This window comes from Bos mutus, chromosome 5 (assembly GCF_027580195.1).
Source record: "Bos mutus isolate GX-2022 chromosome 5, NWIPB_WYAK_1.1, whole genome shotgun sequence".
NCBI classification, from domain to species: Eukaryota; Metazoa; Chordata; class Mammalia; order Artiodactyla; family Bovidae; genus Bos; species Bos mutus.
Window position 1 is genome coordinate 81164540 of NC_091621.1, and position 16151 is coordinate 81180690.

The following is a 16151-nucleotide window of genomic DNA, read 5'->3' on the forward strand; positions in this document are numbered from 1 at the left end:
AGGGAAGCTTGGTGTGCTGTAGTCCATGAAATCCCAAAGAGTTGGACATGACTTAGCAACTGAACAACAATGTCAATTATATTTCAAGGTGGAAAAATTGTTTGAAAATTATTGTTGCGCACCTTACTATTGGAAGAAATACTGTGCTGAAACTGAATCACAGTACTAACTTGTAATAATTTTTTTTTTTGCTGGTTCAGAAGTTAATTCCTCCCAAGTATTATTGCTTACCTGTGTTAATTTTTTAAAACATTCTCAGCATCAACTTAGGAGTAGAGACTGTTTTACATGAAGAAGGAGAGGCTATTTGGTGGCACTGAAAATTTCGCCTAGTCTTTATATCAGGTGTGTCTTCTGAGAAGCATAAAAAGATAGGAAGAAAATGGAACACTGATGTCCATGTAGAGACTTGAGAAACTGGACATCAATACTCTTGAATGTACCTTCTTCCTAATTTGTCAAAATCAGACTCTACTCCAGAGCACATAGCTAACTTAGAGTCTTGTACAGTGTTTCTTATTTTAGTATGGGATGGAGAGGGTGGGATGAATTGAGAGAGTAGCATGGAAACATACACTTTACCGTACGTAAAACAGACAGCCAGTGGGAATTTGCTGTGTGACACAGGGAGTTCAACCCAGTGCTCTGTGACCACCTACAGTGGTGTGGAAGGTGGCAAGGAGGATTAAGAGGGAGGAGACATATGTATACCTGTAGCTGATTCATGATGATGTATGGCAGAAATCAGCACAATATTGTAAAGTAATTACCCTCCAATTAAAAAAAAGTTACAAACCACTTACTAGAAATGGTAAGTTGTACTTACGAATGCATGCTGACAGAAAAGAGCCATCTCTCTTAGAGGGAAGCAGGCAGGTGCTGAAATATTCCATAAAAGGAGCCAGAATGAGTAACGGTAGGATACTGATGACATTCATGACTGAAACTGGCAGAAGCGATCCACGCAGATTAAGACTGGAATTCACGGTCTGCAGACAATATCCTGAAGGAATCTGCTTTTCAACAGGGAAAGAGCCAGGCATTAAGACAGTGGTTTAAGACTTCCCTGGTGGTCCAGTGGTTACTACTCTGAGCTTCCAGTGCAGGGGGTGTGTGCAGGCTTGGTCTCTGGTTGGGGAGCTAGGATCCCACGTGCCCCATGGTGAGGTCAAAATAAATGAATAAATAAATAAAATGATTTCAAAAAAGAAAAAAAAGACAGTAGTTTAACTTTAGAGGAAGATTCCTGTGGCAGATGCCTTGTCCCTTGCCTGTACTCTGTGACAGATAAGTTGGACATTCCCCATGTCTTTGAGGTCATGATTATGAGCTGACAAAGGTCAGTAGGAGCTCTGTTTAGTCTACCGACAATGCTATTGATCCTTTATGATGAATCTTTTGTCATCTAGCCTTCCTTCTTAATTTTCCTTGGAAAAGTAACAAAGACCCTAATTTTGTGCTTCAGATGACACATAAGAAATCAGGTAACAAATATTGCATATCAGCAAGTAAAGTTTTTGTTTTTCCCAACAATAAAGCAAAAGCCAGCAGAAAGTATTAAGACTTTCTTTTCACTCGTAAACAATAGATTGTGGCTAGTATATCCTTTAAATAACATTGAGTTTGGTAGCAAAGTAAGTAAGAATGATTTTTCCCTAAGAAGAGGGGCCCAGTGTAGAAACGCATTACTTGATGTAGGCTATATTTATAGGCTCCCTGGATTGGTCTCATTTTTAATATGTCAAGTAAAATGAGAAAAAAAAAGAGAGAAAACAGACTTGTGTCTGTACTCTCCTTTTAAACTAATTGTGAAGCACTAGAGGACCAAAAAGGGAATTCCATGAAAAACGTTGCACAATAAAGTAGAAGAAATTAAAAACAAACATACAAAAAAACCTACAACAACTAACAATACCTCTGCCTCACTGCAAACCCTCAACATAGTGTCAGAATTTCATTTTTAAAATAAATCCTAATACTAACTAAAACTCTGACATTAACCTGGAGTCTCTTCATGTGCTCCAAACCTTTTGTTAGGTTATAACTGTTAGGTCAGAACTAAAGCTCAGTGTCAGAGGAAAGGTGTATCTTCTCACTTTTATAGTTCATGAGCTTTGTTGCAATAATCACATCTTTGTCATTATCATTAGCAGCACAGGGTATTTCTTTAGTTCCCAGTGGCACACAAAGCTACTAATTGGCTTGGTCAGAAAGTCAATCCAAGTTTTGTCCTTAAGGGATGGAGTCTCCATATACATATATATATATATATATTTTTTTTTTTTTTTCTTACAGTGTGTGAACTTCATTAGGATTCCTGCTTTACCCCCATCCTGGGAGAGCAACCTGGCTCAAACATCCAGATGATAACTTCTTGTTTGAAACCTTCACTATCTCCTTCTCTAATTATCAGGTGTGCAACTTGAGAAGGATAAGGAGAAGCAGTCATAAGTCAGTACAGTTGCTAACAAGTCCACCGATTATAAAATGAGCCTTTTGCTCTGTTAACTGCCTCCATCCAGGGATGGACTACATTTTCACTGAGATTTTTTTTTAATCTATATAAAATGTGTCCTGGTGATAATTTATCTTCCGATCTTGGATTTGACCCTTGGGTTAGTAAACAGGATTGTTATAGTTGGTTAAAGACAGCAAGAGAGAAGGGAACATTAGCTAGTTCTGCCCTAGTTCCATCAAAATATTAAGTTCCTTCCTTAATCAGAGGAAAATGAATGATTTTTTTTTAAGAAAAAGTGCTGGCAGCAGAGCTCCTCTAAGACTGAGAGGCTCACAGCACAACTTGGAAGTTTCTGTTACTGATTTCAAATGAGAATTATTGTTAATAGGAATAAAGTTATTATCAGCATGAATCACAGACACAGAAACCTGTTAACTTAATAATGTGGCGAATGTATGATTAATCTTTAGTGAAGCAATATTCATATATTGCCTAATCTAAGAAAAGGCTCCGATGTCTTGAAAGCTTGAAATCATTTCTGCTTCTGCCTCAAGTTCTGAAATCATCTCCTTTTAAAATTTTAAATACTCTTATTTCATACAAGCCTCTGAGTATTCAGGAATAATTGCTGTCAATAGAGATTCATTTTCACCTCTGAATGGCCAGTAATGTCAAATGGCAACATCATCGGCTTTAATATCAACATATTTTAAATGTATGTCTTGGAACTGAAGGTCAATAATTGCTACTAAATTTAAAATATGGCATGCTATGATGTTTTATTCTTGGTGCTTTGATCTCCTTTATACTGGTGATTATTTCATCTGGAGGCAAAAATCTAGCACCAGCCTATCCCAGCGGAAGTTCCACCTGCCTCCCTTGAGAAGTATATTCTAACTATTTTCTCTGGAGTTTCTGGTATAACATTACTGTATATGATTTTGGAACCTGTATAGTCTGTAGAGAGTTTTTTTTTTTTAATTAATTTTTGGCTGCACCGCCTGGCATACAGAATCTTAGTTCCTTGACCAGGAATCAAACCCATGACTTCTGCAGTTGAAGCACAGAGTCTTAACCACTGGACTGCCCAGGGAGTTCATTGTACAGGGATTTTTAAAAATATAATTTTATCTATTTACTTATTATATTTTTGGCTGCTCTGGGTCTTTGTTGCTTTGTTGCTTTTCTCTAGTTGCCACTAGCAGGGGCTACTCTCTAGTTGCGGTGCTCGGGCTTATCATTGCAGTGGCTTCTCTTGTGGAGCATGGGCTCTAAGGCGCCCAGGCTTCAGCAGCTGAGGCACATGGGCTCAGTAGCTGTGGCTCCCGGGCTCTAGAGAACAGGCTCAATAGTTGTGGTGCATGGGCTTAGTTGCCCTGAGGCATGTGGGATCTTCCCTGATCAGAGGTCGAATCCTTGTCTCCTGCATTGGCAGGCAGATTCTTCACTACTGAACCATCAGGGAAAGCCTGTATAAGGGTTTTTAACCCAGATGCAAGAGAGGCATAGTTGGTAACAGCAAAGTGGGGGCACTGATACCCGCCCTGGGTTGGGACAGCCATGCTGCCATATTGCTAGTAGGGCAACCAAGAGCAAATTGCAAGTCACTTAATGTCTCTGAGACTCAGATTTAGGATAACAAAATCAGTCCTGAGGCATGCTGTGGGGGTTGACTTAAGACACTGTGAAGTCATCCTTTAGAGACTATGCCACATACAGGTGATCAATGATATTAGTGTTTGTTCTTTGCAACAGAGTAGGCATCTAGATTTGGTGATATGCTTAAAAATTAGTTTATCAAAGTTTATTATAATTTATGTCAAATTTTAAAATATATGACAGTTTGCAGAAAAGGGCTGAATTTAGTCAGAAGAAATAGTAGGAGTCACTACATTATGAGGGTAAGAATCAAAAATTTGTGCTATTTGCACAGAAGGTTCAAGGCCGCCCATGGGTCAGTTAGCAATTTTGTAGTCAAGATTAATTTCTTCATTCTAAGATTTTTTATAATATTAATGTTCATATATAGAGGTGGTATTTTTGTATTTTTGCACCATCTATTATTGTGGAGTCAAGAGAGAGGTTAAATCTACTAAATCAGCCTAGTTTTCATGCATTGTTTAGAACAAGGGTCAGCAAGCTTTTCTGTAAAAGGCCAGATAGACAATATTTCCACGTGTGGATTCTGTTGCAACTACTCAACTCTGCTGTGTGCATGCATAAACAGACATACTATTACAAACAAACATAAGACTGTGTTCCAATAAAACTGTATTTATGAACACTGAATTTTTTTTTCTTTTAAAAGAAGAGGCTTTTATTCTAGTTGCTGGCAGCATCCTTCTAAACAAGGAGAACTCCTATACTTATTCTTTCCTAACAATTGTACTTTCTTTTTTTTTAATCGAAGTAGAGTTGATTTATAGCATTGTGCTACTTTCATGTATACAGCAAAGTGATTCAATATATGTACACTCAACATATGGGGGCCCTCTGATAGCTCAGTTGGTAAGGAATCTGCCTGCAATGCAGGAGACCTCAGTTCGATTCCTGGGTCAGGAAGATACGCTGAGAAGGGATAGGCTACCCACTCCAGTATTCTTGGGCTTCTCTTGTGGCTCAGCAGGTAAAGAATCTGCCTGTAATACGGGGGATCTGGGTTTGATCCCTGGGTTGGGAAGATCTTGTGGAGAAGGGAAAGGCTACCCACTCCAGTATTCTGGCCTGGAGAATGCCATGGACTATATGGTCCATGGGGTTGCAAAGAGTCAGACATGACTGAGGAACTTTCACTTCACTTCATCCTCTCTCTCTCTCTCTCTCTCTCTATGTATATATAAGATTAGCCAAAGTTCATTCAGGTTTTCCCATAAGATGTTATAAAAAACCCAAATGAACTTTTTGGCCAACCCAACACTTGTTCAGATTCTTTTCTCTTATAGGTAATTACAAAATACTGAATGTAGTTCCTTGTGTTAGATAAGACCTTGTCGGTTATCTATAGTACTGCATGCATGCTAAGTCACTTCAGCAGTGTCTGACTCTGTGTGACCCTATGGACTGTACCCTGCCTGGCTCCTCTGTCCATGGGATTTCCCAGGTAAGAATACTTGAGTGGGTTGCCATGCTCTCCTGTAGGAGATCTCCCTGAGCCAGGGATTGAACCAGTGTCTCTTACATCTCCTGCACTGGCAGGCAGGTTCTTTACCACTAGCGCCACCCAGTAGAGTGTGTATGTTAATCCCAAGCTCCTAATTTATCCTTACTGCCCTTTCCCTTTGGTAATCATAAATTTGTTGTTTGTTTTCTATGGACACCTCATTTTTAATTTCATACAATTTATAATTATAATTGTGCACCCAATTATAATTATAATGTGCTGCAAAATATTATTCTTTTTTTTATTTTTAAAAATCATATGAAAATGCAAAAACCTTCTTACCTTACAGGATATGTGAAAAAGGCAGTGGGCTGGATTTGGTTTGCAGGTAGTAATTTGCTGACCCCTGGTTTAGAGCAAGCGTTGTACTAAGAGCCAGAAGATAAGATTCTGCCTTTTCTTTCACTACTACTCACTGTTTGACCTACTTACCCCAAATCACTTAATTTTTTTCAAGTCTCAGTTTCCTCTTCAACAAATGAAGGAATTGAGTATTTTAATCTCTAAGATTTTTTTCTAGACCTATAGATCATAGAATCTACTATTCTATGATTTAACTCACTCGTTAGCCATCTAATTCCAAGTTAGATGTTAGCAATGAAGAGTTTTAAATTTCTTCAAAGATTTTTATAATCATTTATATTTCTTCATAACTGAATCAGCCAATTTAGCTACTTGTTAATACCAATTTTTAAAGGCTTGGTCAAGGAGGAAAGCAAAGTTAATTTATCCCCAATTTTGTTGCTCAGATGCTCAGTCATGTCTGACTCTTTGTGACCCCATGGACTATATAGCCCACCAGGCTCCTCTGTCCATGGGATTCTCCAGGCAAGAATACTGGGGAGGGAGGCCATGTCCTTCTCCAGGGGAACTTCCTGATCCAGGGATCGAACTCTTTATCTCTTACATCTCCCACACTGGCAGGTGAATTCTTTACCAATAGCACCACCTGCAGAGAAGGCAATGGCACCCCACTCCAGTACTCTTGCCTAGAAAATCCCTTGGATGGAGGAGGCTGGTAGGCTGCAGACCATGGGGTCGCTAAGAGTCGGACACGACTGAAGTGACTTAGCAGCAGCACCACCTGAGAAGCCCATAATTGCCCACAGATCTCATATTTTTCTGAGTTACTCACACGCCTTGGAAATTCTGTAAAGTATTGTCTGCCATGTCTGCACCTACTGAAAGACACTTGCAGTTCTACAGGAAAAATGCCACACTCAGATCCTCCTCTGGAATGCTTATACCTGACTCCACTTAGTCCTTAAAAGCTAGAACCTGTAATGATTAGAAGCATTTATAGGTTAACATCCTAAAGAAATATATGGGAAGCACTTGTTGGGGTGAAAAGAAATGTCTACTTGTAATGTTATCATGCAATCATTTTACTGTTTCTGTGGGTAGTATTAGTTATCTTTCCTCACCTGTATAATGCACATTTTGTAGAGGAGCTGAAAAATAAAGAATGGCAGAAGGTTGGAGAAAAATTTTACGTCTTCCACAAGGAGCTCTCTGCAGCGACCGCCATTTTTGTCCTTGGCATGGTCCAACCAGCTTGTCACACCTCCACCAAGGTGGCAATACTGCAGACAACATGTTTTCAGTACATTAACAAACACCCTAAATGTTGTCAGCGGGAGCAACCTGCAAATAATTGGAAATATTATGTATTTAGTAAAGGAATATTTTTCAGTTTTCCAAAATATCTATCAGAAAGATAACAATGGTAAAGATGAAGGGCAGTAAAGTGAGAAGATTTTAGCACCCAAGGGGCTGAATTCAAAGGAACAAGCTTCTGACGAGGGTTCTGGCATCCTGGTGACCAGCCCAAGGTGGTGCCTGACAGCCGATGTGAAAAATGAAAAAGGTAAGATCAACGGGAGCATATTAAAAAGGGAAGAAAGATGACAAAATATAGCACCAAAGTAAAAGATTTCAGAATCTCTCAGAAGCCTCTAACTTTAACACATTAATGAATGAGACAACCTGAACTTTCTTTTACAGCCTTAACACAAAGAACTGGTACTATTTTTTTTTTTTTAATATAAATTGCCATATAAATAATCCTCACTTTCCTTGTCAGGTAGAAGGTGGTTTCTTATTTTGACATGTAGATGAAAGGAAATATATTCTCTGCTTTGGCTTTATCCTTGAATTTCAGACATAAGGTTAAACTTTGAACTCTTCAAATGACTTTATATATGTTAATAGTGTCACCAAAAGTTCAGATTAGATTAGCTGGCTTTCGACTTTTCCAGTAGTTTCCTCTGGATTTATATGGCTGTTGCTTAGCATCAGAAGCATTTTATTGTTTTAGATATTTGCAATCACTTAACTGCTAGTGATTTGCAACCTCATTGTTGCTTCTTTTATAATCTTCCAAATTTCACCTTTTCATTGACTCCATTGCTGCTGCTACTGCTAAATTGCTTCAGTCGTGTCCAACTCTGTGCGACCCATAGATGGCAGCCCACCAGGCTCCCCCATCCCTGGGATTCTCCAGGCAAGAACACTGGAGTGGGTTGCCATTTCCTTCTCCAATGCATGAAAGTGAAAAGTGAAAGTGAAGTCGCTCAGTCGTGTCCGACTCTGAGGGACCCCATAGACTGCAGCCTACCAGGCTCTTCCGTCCATGGGTTTTTCCAGGCAAGAGTACTGGAGTGGGGTGCCATTGCCTTCTCCATTGACTCTATTAGGACTTCCTAATCCAATGACAGATAAGAGATCCTGGTTTAGTTAGCAGTTCAGAGGTGCCATCATGAATGTTACAATGTTTCATAGCACTCCCTTAGACCAGATAAACCCTGCCTCAAATTACAAAGACACCAAACCATGGTTGCAGGATAAACAGTGAAATAGATAGGAACATGCTTGAGTTTCTCCAAAGAAGGCTGCTTTAGAAACTCAGAGTATACAGTTTGATCATCATTTTAAATATGTTCAAGTTTCCCATAATAAAATTCTAGACGAAATGCATTGATTGTAACCAAGTTCATTTAAATGCCACAGCGTTGGTTTTCAGATTTAAATAAAGAATATTAATTTCTTTTTATGGTTATAGAGTGATGATATTGATTGGATCTGGTCTTTTCTTTAAGAGTTGTAATAGACCTATTATGTCAGTCTTTGATTAATTGAGGAAGCTGGGGGCCTGGTAATTGAATATGGAGCCTTTCACCTCTAAGTCACTGAATCAAATCCAGCCCAAATTGTTAGTGACCAAGAATGATTACAGCAGAGGCTCTTTGGCTGCCTCTGTGAAGTGTGTTGAGGTCAAGTGGAAGTATGTCGGGATAATTGCTGACAGGAGACAGGCTCATATCTACTGTCACTCATGCCTTGTAGTCACTGTGGCCAGACTTGGATGAAAGGTCCCCAGAACTGAGAAGTCCAAAGGAGACAAGATTTGTGTCCCTTAAAAACCAAATAATTGGGACATCTCTTTACTATTGGACAAAGAACTGCTCTATTAGGAAACTTTCTCAGCTATTTCAATTAGTTTACTTAAGGTTTTAGTAAGATGAGAACTAAAAATGTCTTGATGAACAGTCTAGAGACTGAATTTGAACAGGTCTGGGCTTGGAGACTTAACTTCCTGACATTTCCTTCTGATCCTGCTTCAGTTGCTCATCAACCTGTTCTCTGCTCAACTCGTGAAACAGTACCAAGTAGTCAGAAGGGTCATTACTGGCATTGATCCAACTTACTCTGTGCTTTCAAATAGGCTTTATTATTAAATGATAACTGTTTGAAGGATAAAAGATTATTTCCAGAGGTATCTTCCCTAATTTCCTTCCTATGTTTTAAATTCAGGACTTTATTGAATATAATGTTTTAAACTCACTATTTCTTCTTCACATAAACAAATCACTATGTCTCAAGGAAAATTGGGATCTGCTTTTATGTGTGATAAATTGATATCTCCAATCTTATTAAATAATTAATATTGCTATCTTATTATTTCTAAAGAAAGGGAGTTTGAATTAGTGCTTCTGAAATTAGCTGTGTTAAAAGATAAAAGTTTAAAAAAAATTTCTCAACTATAATAGTCAATATATTTGTGAAGTATGATAAAATGAAATACCTAAGAAATAACATAAAAACAAAGATACAAAATATAAAACCTGATCATCTGATGATTAAATTCAACAGATATATGATGTAACTTTCCATAATACTTCTACTGTGTTTTCTCCCAGTGACTTTATTTTCTTTGCTACACCCTAGTAACAATTTATGATAAGCATTGCTTGATGGACCAAGTTTTCAGTAGCCTACCTTAAATACACACTTTGAAAAATGAATATATTTAGACAAGTAAAAGTGTATCTGTATGGTGATATGTAACAATGAAAACAAAATGATTAAGAACAAGAAATGATTAAGTATGAACAAGATCTAAAATTTTAGCTAGCTCTTCAAGCGTGCATCAGTTCAGTTCAGTCACTTAGTCGTGTCCTACTCTTTGCGACCCCATGAATTGCAGCATGCCAGGCCTCGCTGTCCATTACCAACTCCCAGAGTTCACTCAAACTCATGTCCATCAAGTCGGTGATGCCATCCAGCCATCTCATCCTCTGTTGTCCCCTTTTCCTCCTGCCCCTAATCCCTCCCAGCATCAGAGTCTTTTCCAATGAGTCAACTCTTCTCATCAGGTGGCCAAAGTACTGGAGTTTCAGCTTCAGCATCATTCCTTCCAAAGAACACCCAGGGCTAATCTCCTTTAGGATGGACTGGTTGGATCTCCTTGCAGTCCAAGGGACTCTCAAGAGTCTTTTCTGACACCACAGTTCAAAAGCATCAATTTTCGGCTCTCAGCTTTCTTCACAGTCCAACTCTCACATCCATACATGACCACTGGAAAAACCATAGCCTTGACTAGACAGACCTTTGTTGGCAAAGTAATGTCTCTGCTTTTGAATATGCTATCTAGGTTGGTCATAACTTTCCTTCCAAGGAGTAAGCGTCTTTTAATTTCATGGCTGCAATCACTATCTGCAGTGATTGTGCATAAGTGATGCCCAACAAATATGAATGCCAACATTCATTCATTCATTCAACATATTTTATTACATACCTACTATGTTCCAGTAACTTTTATGGTCCTTAAGAATATAGTAGTGAAGAAGATCTATAGGTCCCTGAGAAGACACTAAACAAGCTGGGAAATATTAGGTGAGTTCAATGATGAAAACAAAGTGAAGTGATAAGATAGAGACTGTAGAAATAAGGTGTGCGTGTCCATGCTCAGTCATGTCAGACTCTTCGTGATCCCATGACTGTGGACCACCAGGCTCTTCCATTCATGGCATTTCCTAGGCAAGAATACTGGAGTGATTTGCCATTTCCTACCCCAGGACATCTTTTCAACCCAAGAGTCAAACCTTCATCTCCAGTGTCTCTTCCATTGACAAGTGGATTCTATACCACTGCTCTACCTGGGAAGCCTGGGGTAGGGTGTAGACAACACCTAAAGAGTTGAAATTTGAATTGAGAGTTGAATAGATTGGAAATAGGCAAAATGACCCAGAGGAAGCATATACCAAGCATGTCATGAAGTAGAAATTAGCTGGGAGAAGCTCAGAAACAGTAAAGGTCAATGAAGCTGTAGTTCAGAATGATGGAAGGAAATAAGGTCTAAGAACCGGTCAGGGTCAGATTTTACAGGCCAAAGTAAGGAACCTGGAGTTTATTTTTCATGTTATGAGAAACCTTTAAGAAATTTTACACAGAGTGGACATAAGATATGATGTAGGTTTTAAAAAAGTTACTCTGGAGCTCTGATAGTTGCATGCATAATGGATTTTACGGAACAAGAGACAAAGATGGAAGACGGTTAACAGGTAGTGATGACTTGACCAGAGACCAGGAAGAAGAGAAGTGAACCGAATGGGATGTGTTTACATGTCAATGCCAAACCCCTAACTATGCCCCTCCCCAATCCTACCTCCCTGGGAACCATAAATTCACTAAGTTTATAAATCTGTTTCAGTTTTATTAATGCCAAACCCCTAACTATGCCCCTCCTCAATCCTGCCTCCCTGGGAACCATAAATTCACTCTCTAAGTTTATTAGTCTGTTTCAGTTTTATAAATAAGTTCATTTGTATCTTTTTTTAGATTCATATAGGTGATACCATTATGATATTTGTCTTTCTCTTCTGATTTATTTCACTCAGTATATACTGACAATCACTAAGGCCATCCATGCTGCCATAAATGGCATTATTTCAGTCTTCTTAATGGCTGAGTTTTCATCACATATAATGTACACACTGCTATATTTAAAGTGGATAACCAAAAAGACCTACTGTACAGCACAGGGAACTCTACTCAATATTGTATAACTACCTAAATGGGAAAAGAATTTTTTTTTTTTTTGGTGCCGAAACCCGGGACCGAACCAGGGACTGGGAAAAGAATTTGAAAAAGAATAGATATATGTACAACTAAATCACTTCACTGTACATCTGTAACACAACATTGTTAATTACCTATCACCTAATCACCTATACTTCAATATAAAATAAAAAGTTAAAAAAAGAATGAGAAGTGTTTTTGAAGAATCAACAGGATATTTTGACATGGGGAGAGGGTGAAGAAATGAGAAGATTTGAAGATTCTACTTCTATTCCCCTTACATGAAGATGGAAAAGGCAAGCACATTTGCAGTTGGATGAATTAAGAGTTGAGGTTTGGTCACCTTAAATTTGAGATGACCCCTAGATAACCAAATGAAAATGGTGAATAGGAAGTCAGGAATGTGAGTTTCAAGATGAGGAGAGGTTAAATGAGATGGAGTGTTTGGTGTGGGTCACTTAAGGAAAGAGGGTAAAGAGAGAAGAATGGGGTCCTGGAATAAATTCCAGGGCTCTGTTCCAATACTTTGGCCATCTGATGTGAGGAGCTGACTCAAGACCCTGATGCTGGGAAAGACTGAGGGCAGGAAGAGAAGGGGACAACAGAGGACGAGATGGTTGGATGGCATCCATGGACATAAGTTTGAGCAAACTTTGAGAGATAGTAAAGGACAGGGAAACCTGGAATGCTGCAGTCCATGGGGTTAAAAAGAGTTGGACATAACTGAGTGACCGAACAACAACAACTCCATTAGGAGACTATAAGAATGAGAAAAGGTGGCCAAGGAGAAAGAGTGGACAATGAACTAGATGGACTGTTAGTCAGAGGAAAGAGGAAATAATAAACCTAATTGATAAGGTGGACTGAGAGGGAGCCAGTAAGGAGGCAGAAAAAGGAACTATGCTGTCATCTGTCTATGCAGAGGGAGCATCCATTATCCATTTAAACTGTAACTATCCCTGAGTGTCAGGAGGGAAGTCCCACTGAAAACATCTGTACCTAAACATCATACCACATTCTTGGATTAATCTATTAGGCTTAATAGGAAACTCAAGCCTTCTGTACAAATAATATTGTGTGTCGTGTAGACTCAGCCTTTAGAAAAATCCATTGTCATTATAATCCTCAAATTGCTTTTCTACACCAGGAGCAGAAACGGGAAGCTGGAAAAAAAACCTGAAATGAAAATGCAACTGAAACTTCAAGCTCCAGTTTAAATGTGCATGGCAAACACACCAGTGTGCACATTTTAAAATAAAACAGATGAGCTATTTTAAATGCTTATTGCCAAACTTAAAAGATGGTAACCATTACTATTAAAAAAAAAAAAAAAAACTTTAGAAAGCAATTTTTTAATTCTTTGTACCTTTAAGTCCTTGGCTCTGATGGTCTGCTCCTCTGACCTTGATCTAATCATGAATATCTATGCTACTTAATTATAATAAAAAATCCTACATTGCACTCTAGATGGTAGATGCACTTTTTTTCCTTCTTCTTCTTCTTTGGTCACCTGCCAGTTCTCAAAATTACAGCAGTGGGAAGAAATGCAAATGAAGACTGTGCTTGACAGCTAAACATAATGGAATGCATGGTCCACATTTGAAAAGTTACCTTAAAATAAAAGGTAGCATATAAAAAATCATTTCTTTAAGGTCACCTATGGCTTTGAATTACAGCTTTGAGGAAGTTCCAATTTAGTCATCAGAGAGGAAGAAGCCAAAATAAGGATGATATACTTTTCTAAAGGGAAGACAGAGTTTTACTTCACCATAGTTGGGTGATTATATAACTTTGAAAAATAAAACAAAACAAAGCAAAACAACTCCAAAATATTCATTTTATAGAGTATTATGTAAAGTAAACCGCTGGTGAACATTTTGTAACTTTACCTGCAACGAATACAATTTTTTCTTGTAACTGGCCAAAGAAAGGTTACCTTATCACATGTTAAAATATATAGCATATGAACTACAGTAGTCTGGCAGTAAACCGAGCTGATTAAATTTGTATTACATGAAGAATTGTAGTTCTTTATTCAGATAAATATATACTTTCCAATAGGAGATTAGGAAGCAAATGGTTGGATGCTGAATAGTTATTTAGAAAATCTGAATGTAAAAATTATGTATAAGCTTCCCTGTTGGCTTAGTAAGTAAAGAATCTGCCTGCAATGCAGGAGACCCAGGTTTGATCCTTGGCTTGGGAAGAAGCCCTGGAGTAGGAAATGGCAACCTGCTCCAGTATTCTTGCCTGGAAAATTCCATGGACATAAGAGCCTGGTAGGCTGCAGTCCATGTGTTGCAAACAGTCAGACTCGACTGAGTGACTAACACATTCACAAAAGCAGAATTACTTGACAGTTACATACTCCAGAATATGCCAAAGTGGTCTTTTGACAAAAGTTTATACTTCCTTTACATTTTCCTCTTTTTTGCCTTTTGGGGCTGAGAGGATCTCTCAGACATCTTTTTGCATAATGAACCCATTCCACAGACTGGCAGGAGGCTGTATACTGCCCAGCTGTGACTGACAGAACACAGAGCTCTGAGAAACAAGGCAGAGACTTCCAGGGTAATGTTTCCCCTGTCTCACTGCCTCAGTACGTAGTGTAAAAAAAACAAGCTCTAGCCTGAGAAAAGTAAGATCTGGGTTCTGGTTCCACATCAGCCATTGCCTGTGACGTCTTGGCAACTCATTAAATTCAATTATGTCTCATCTTCTGCACTCAGTTTAACAATAATAAATGCTGAACATTTACTATATTCCAAGTATGTATACGACACAGGAATTTTCTTTTATAATTAAATGTATTTATTTTTAATTGAGGGCTTCCCTTGTGGTTCACCTGGTAAAGAATCTGCCTGAAGTGCCGGAGACCTGGGTTTGATCCCTGGGTTGGGAAGATCCCTTGGGAAAGGAAAAGGCTACCCACTCCAGTATTCTGGCCTGGAGAGTTCCATAGACTGTATAGTCCATGGGTTCACAGAGTCGGACACGACTGAGCGACTTTCACTGATTTTTAATTGAAGGAAAATTGCTTTACAGTATTGTGTTGGTTTCTGCCAAACTGACACATGAATTTTTAACTGTATTCAGAAATAGATCATTTCAACACAACGTGCTAGGTGGAAAAGTAAAGCTCGGGATGGTGCAAGAGCAGAAACAAAGTCCGTGGAGTATAGTCTGTAAAAGGAAACCCTGTGCCCTTCTTGCCCACTTCACTGATATGGGGTGAAAGGAAGTACCAGTGGTGAATGTGCTTAATTTTTAAAAATATAACTTCTTGCATTGCTATTAGTGGTAGTTGTATAGATAAGGGGTATAAGTAGGGGTAACAGTGAAGGTACCACTGAAAGTAAAATATGTTAGAAATTAAGATCAGAGTTTTTTTAAACAAGAGAGATAATATGAAGAGAGTGACTGATAAAAGGAAGAGAACAGAAATTACAGAAATGCAAGTGGTGGTATACAGGAAGGTGGCATCTCAAAGCAGTGGGAAAAATACACTTTTTAATAAGAGGCCGGATAATATGACAGTCATATGGAAAAAGATAAAATTGAGTTCACTCTTAAAACTTATTCTAATACAATTTCCAAATGGGTCACAAATATAAAGGTAAATATATATATATATATATATGCCAAAAGAAATATGAATGAATTCTTTTATAATCTGGGAGTGAGGAAAACTTTTTCACCAAAGTTCAAAATCTAGAAACATAAAGAAGATAGGTAAATTTTATTTCAAACATAAACTATGCAAAAGACAAAGCAAAAAGACAAAAGTCTTGTGCGTGGAAGGGCTCTACCAGTGGCTCAAGGGCAAAGAATCCACCTGAAATGCAGGAGGTGTGGGTTCAATCCCTGGGTTGGGACGATCTCCTGGAGAAGGAAATGGCAACTCACTCTAGTATTCTTGCCTGGGAAATCCCATGGACAGAGGAGCCTGGTGGGCTACAGTCCACAGGGTCACAAAGAGTCAGACATGACTTAGCAACTGAACAACAGCAACCTTGTAGTGCTGTTCATCACAGCACTATTTACAGCAGTAGACCATGGAAGCAACCTAGATGTCCATCGACACATGAATGGATGAAGAAACTGTAGTACATATATAAAGTGGACTATTACTCAGCTACAAGAAGATATGAATTTGAGTCAGTTCTAATGCAG

The 16151-nt window shown here is 38.5% G+C and overlaps 1 protein-coding gene across 1 annotated transcript in view; it reads right to left on the minus strand.

Annotated features, from left to right (window-relative positions):
- Positions 1 to 16151, minus strand: part of SLC15A5 (solute carrier family 15 member 5) — a 95908-nt gene that overhangs the window by 63135 nt on the left and 16622 nt on the right. The window contains 2 exon segments of the mRNA XM_070370041.1: positions 827 to 1013; positions 7043 to 7262. Coding sequence (XP_070226142.1) covers positions 827 to 1013; positions 7043 to 7262 — 407 coding nt within the window.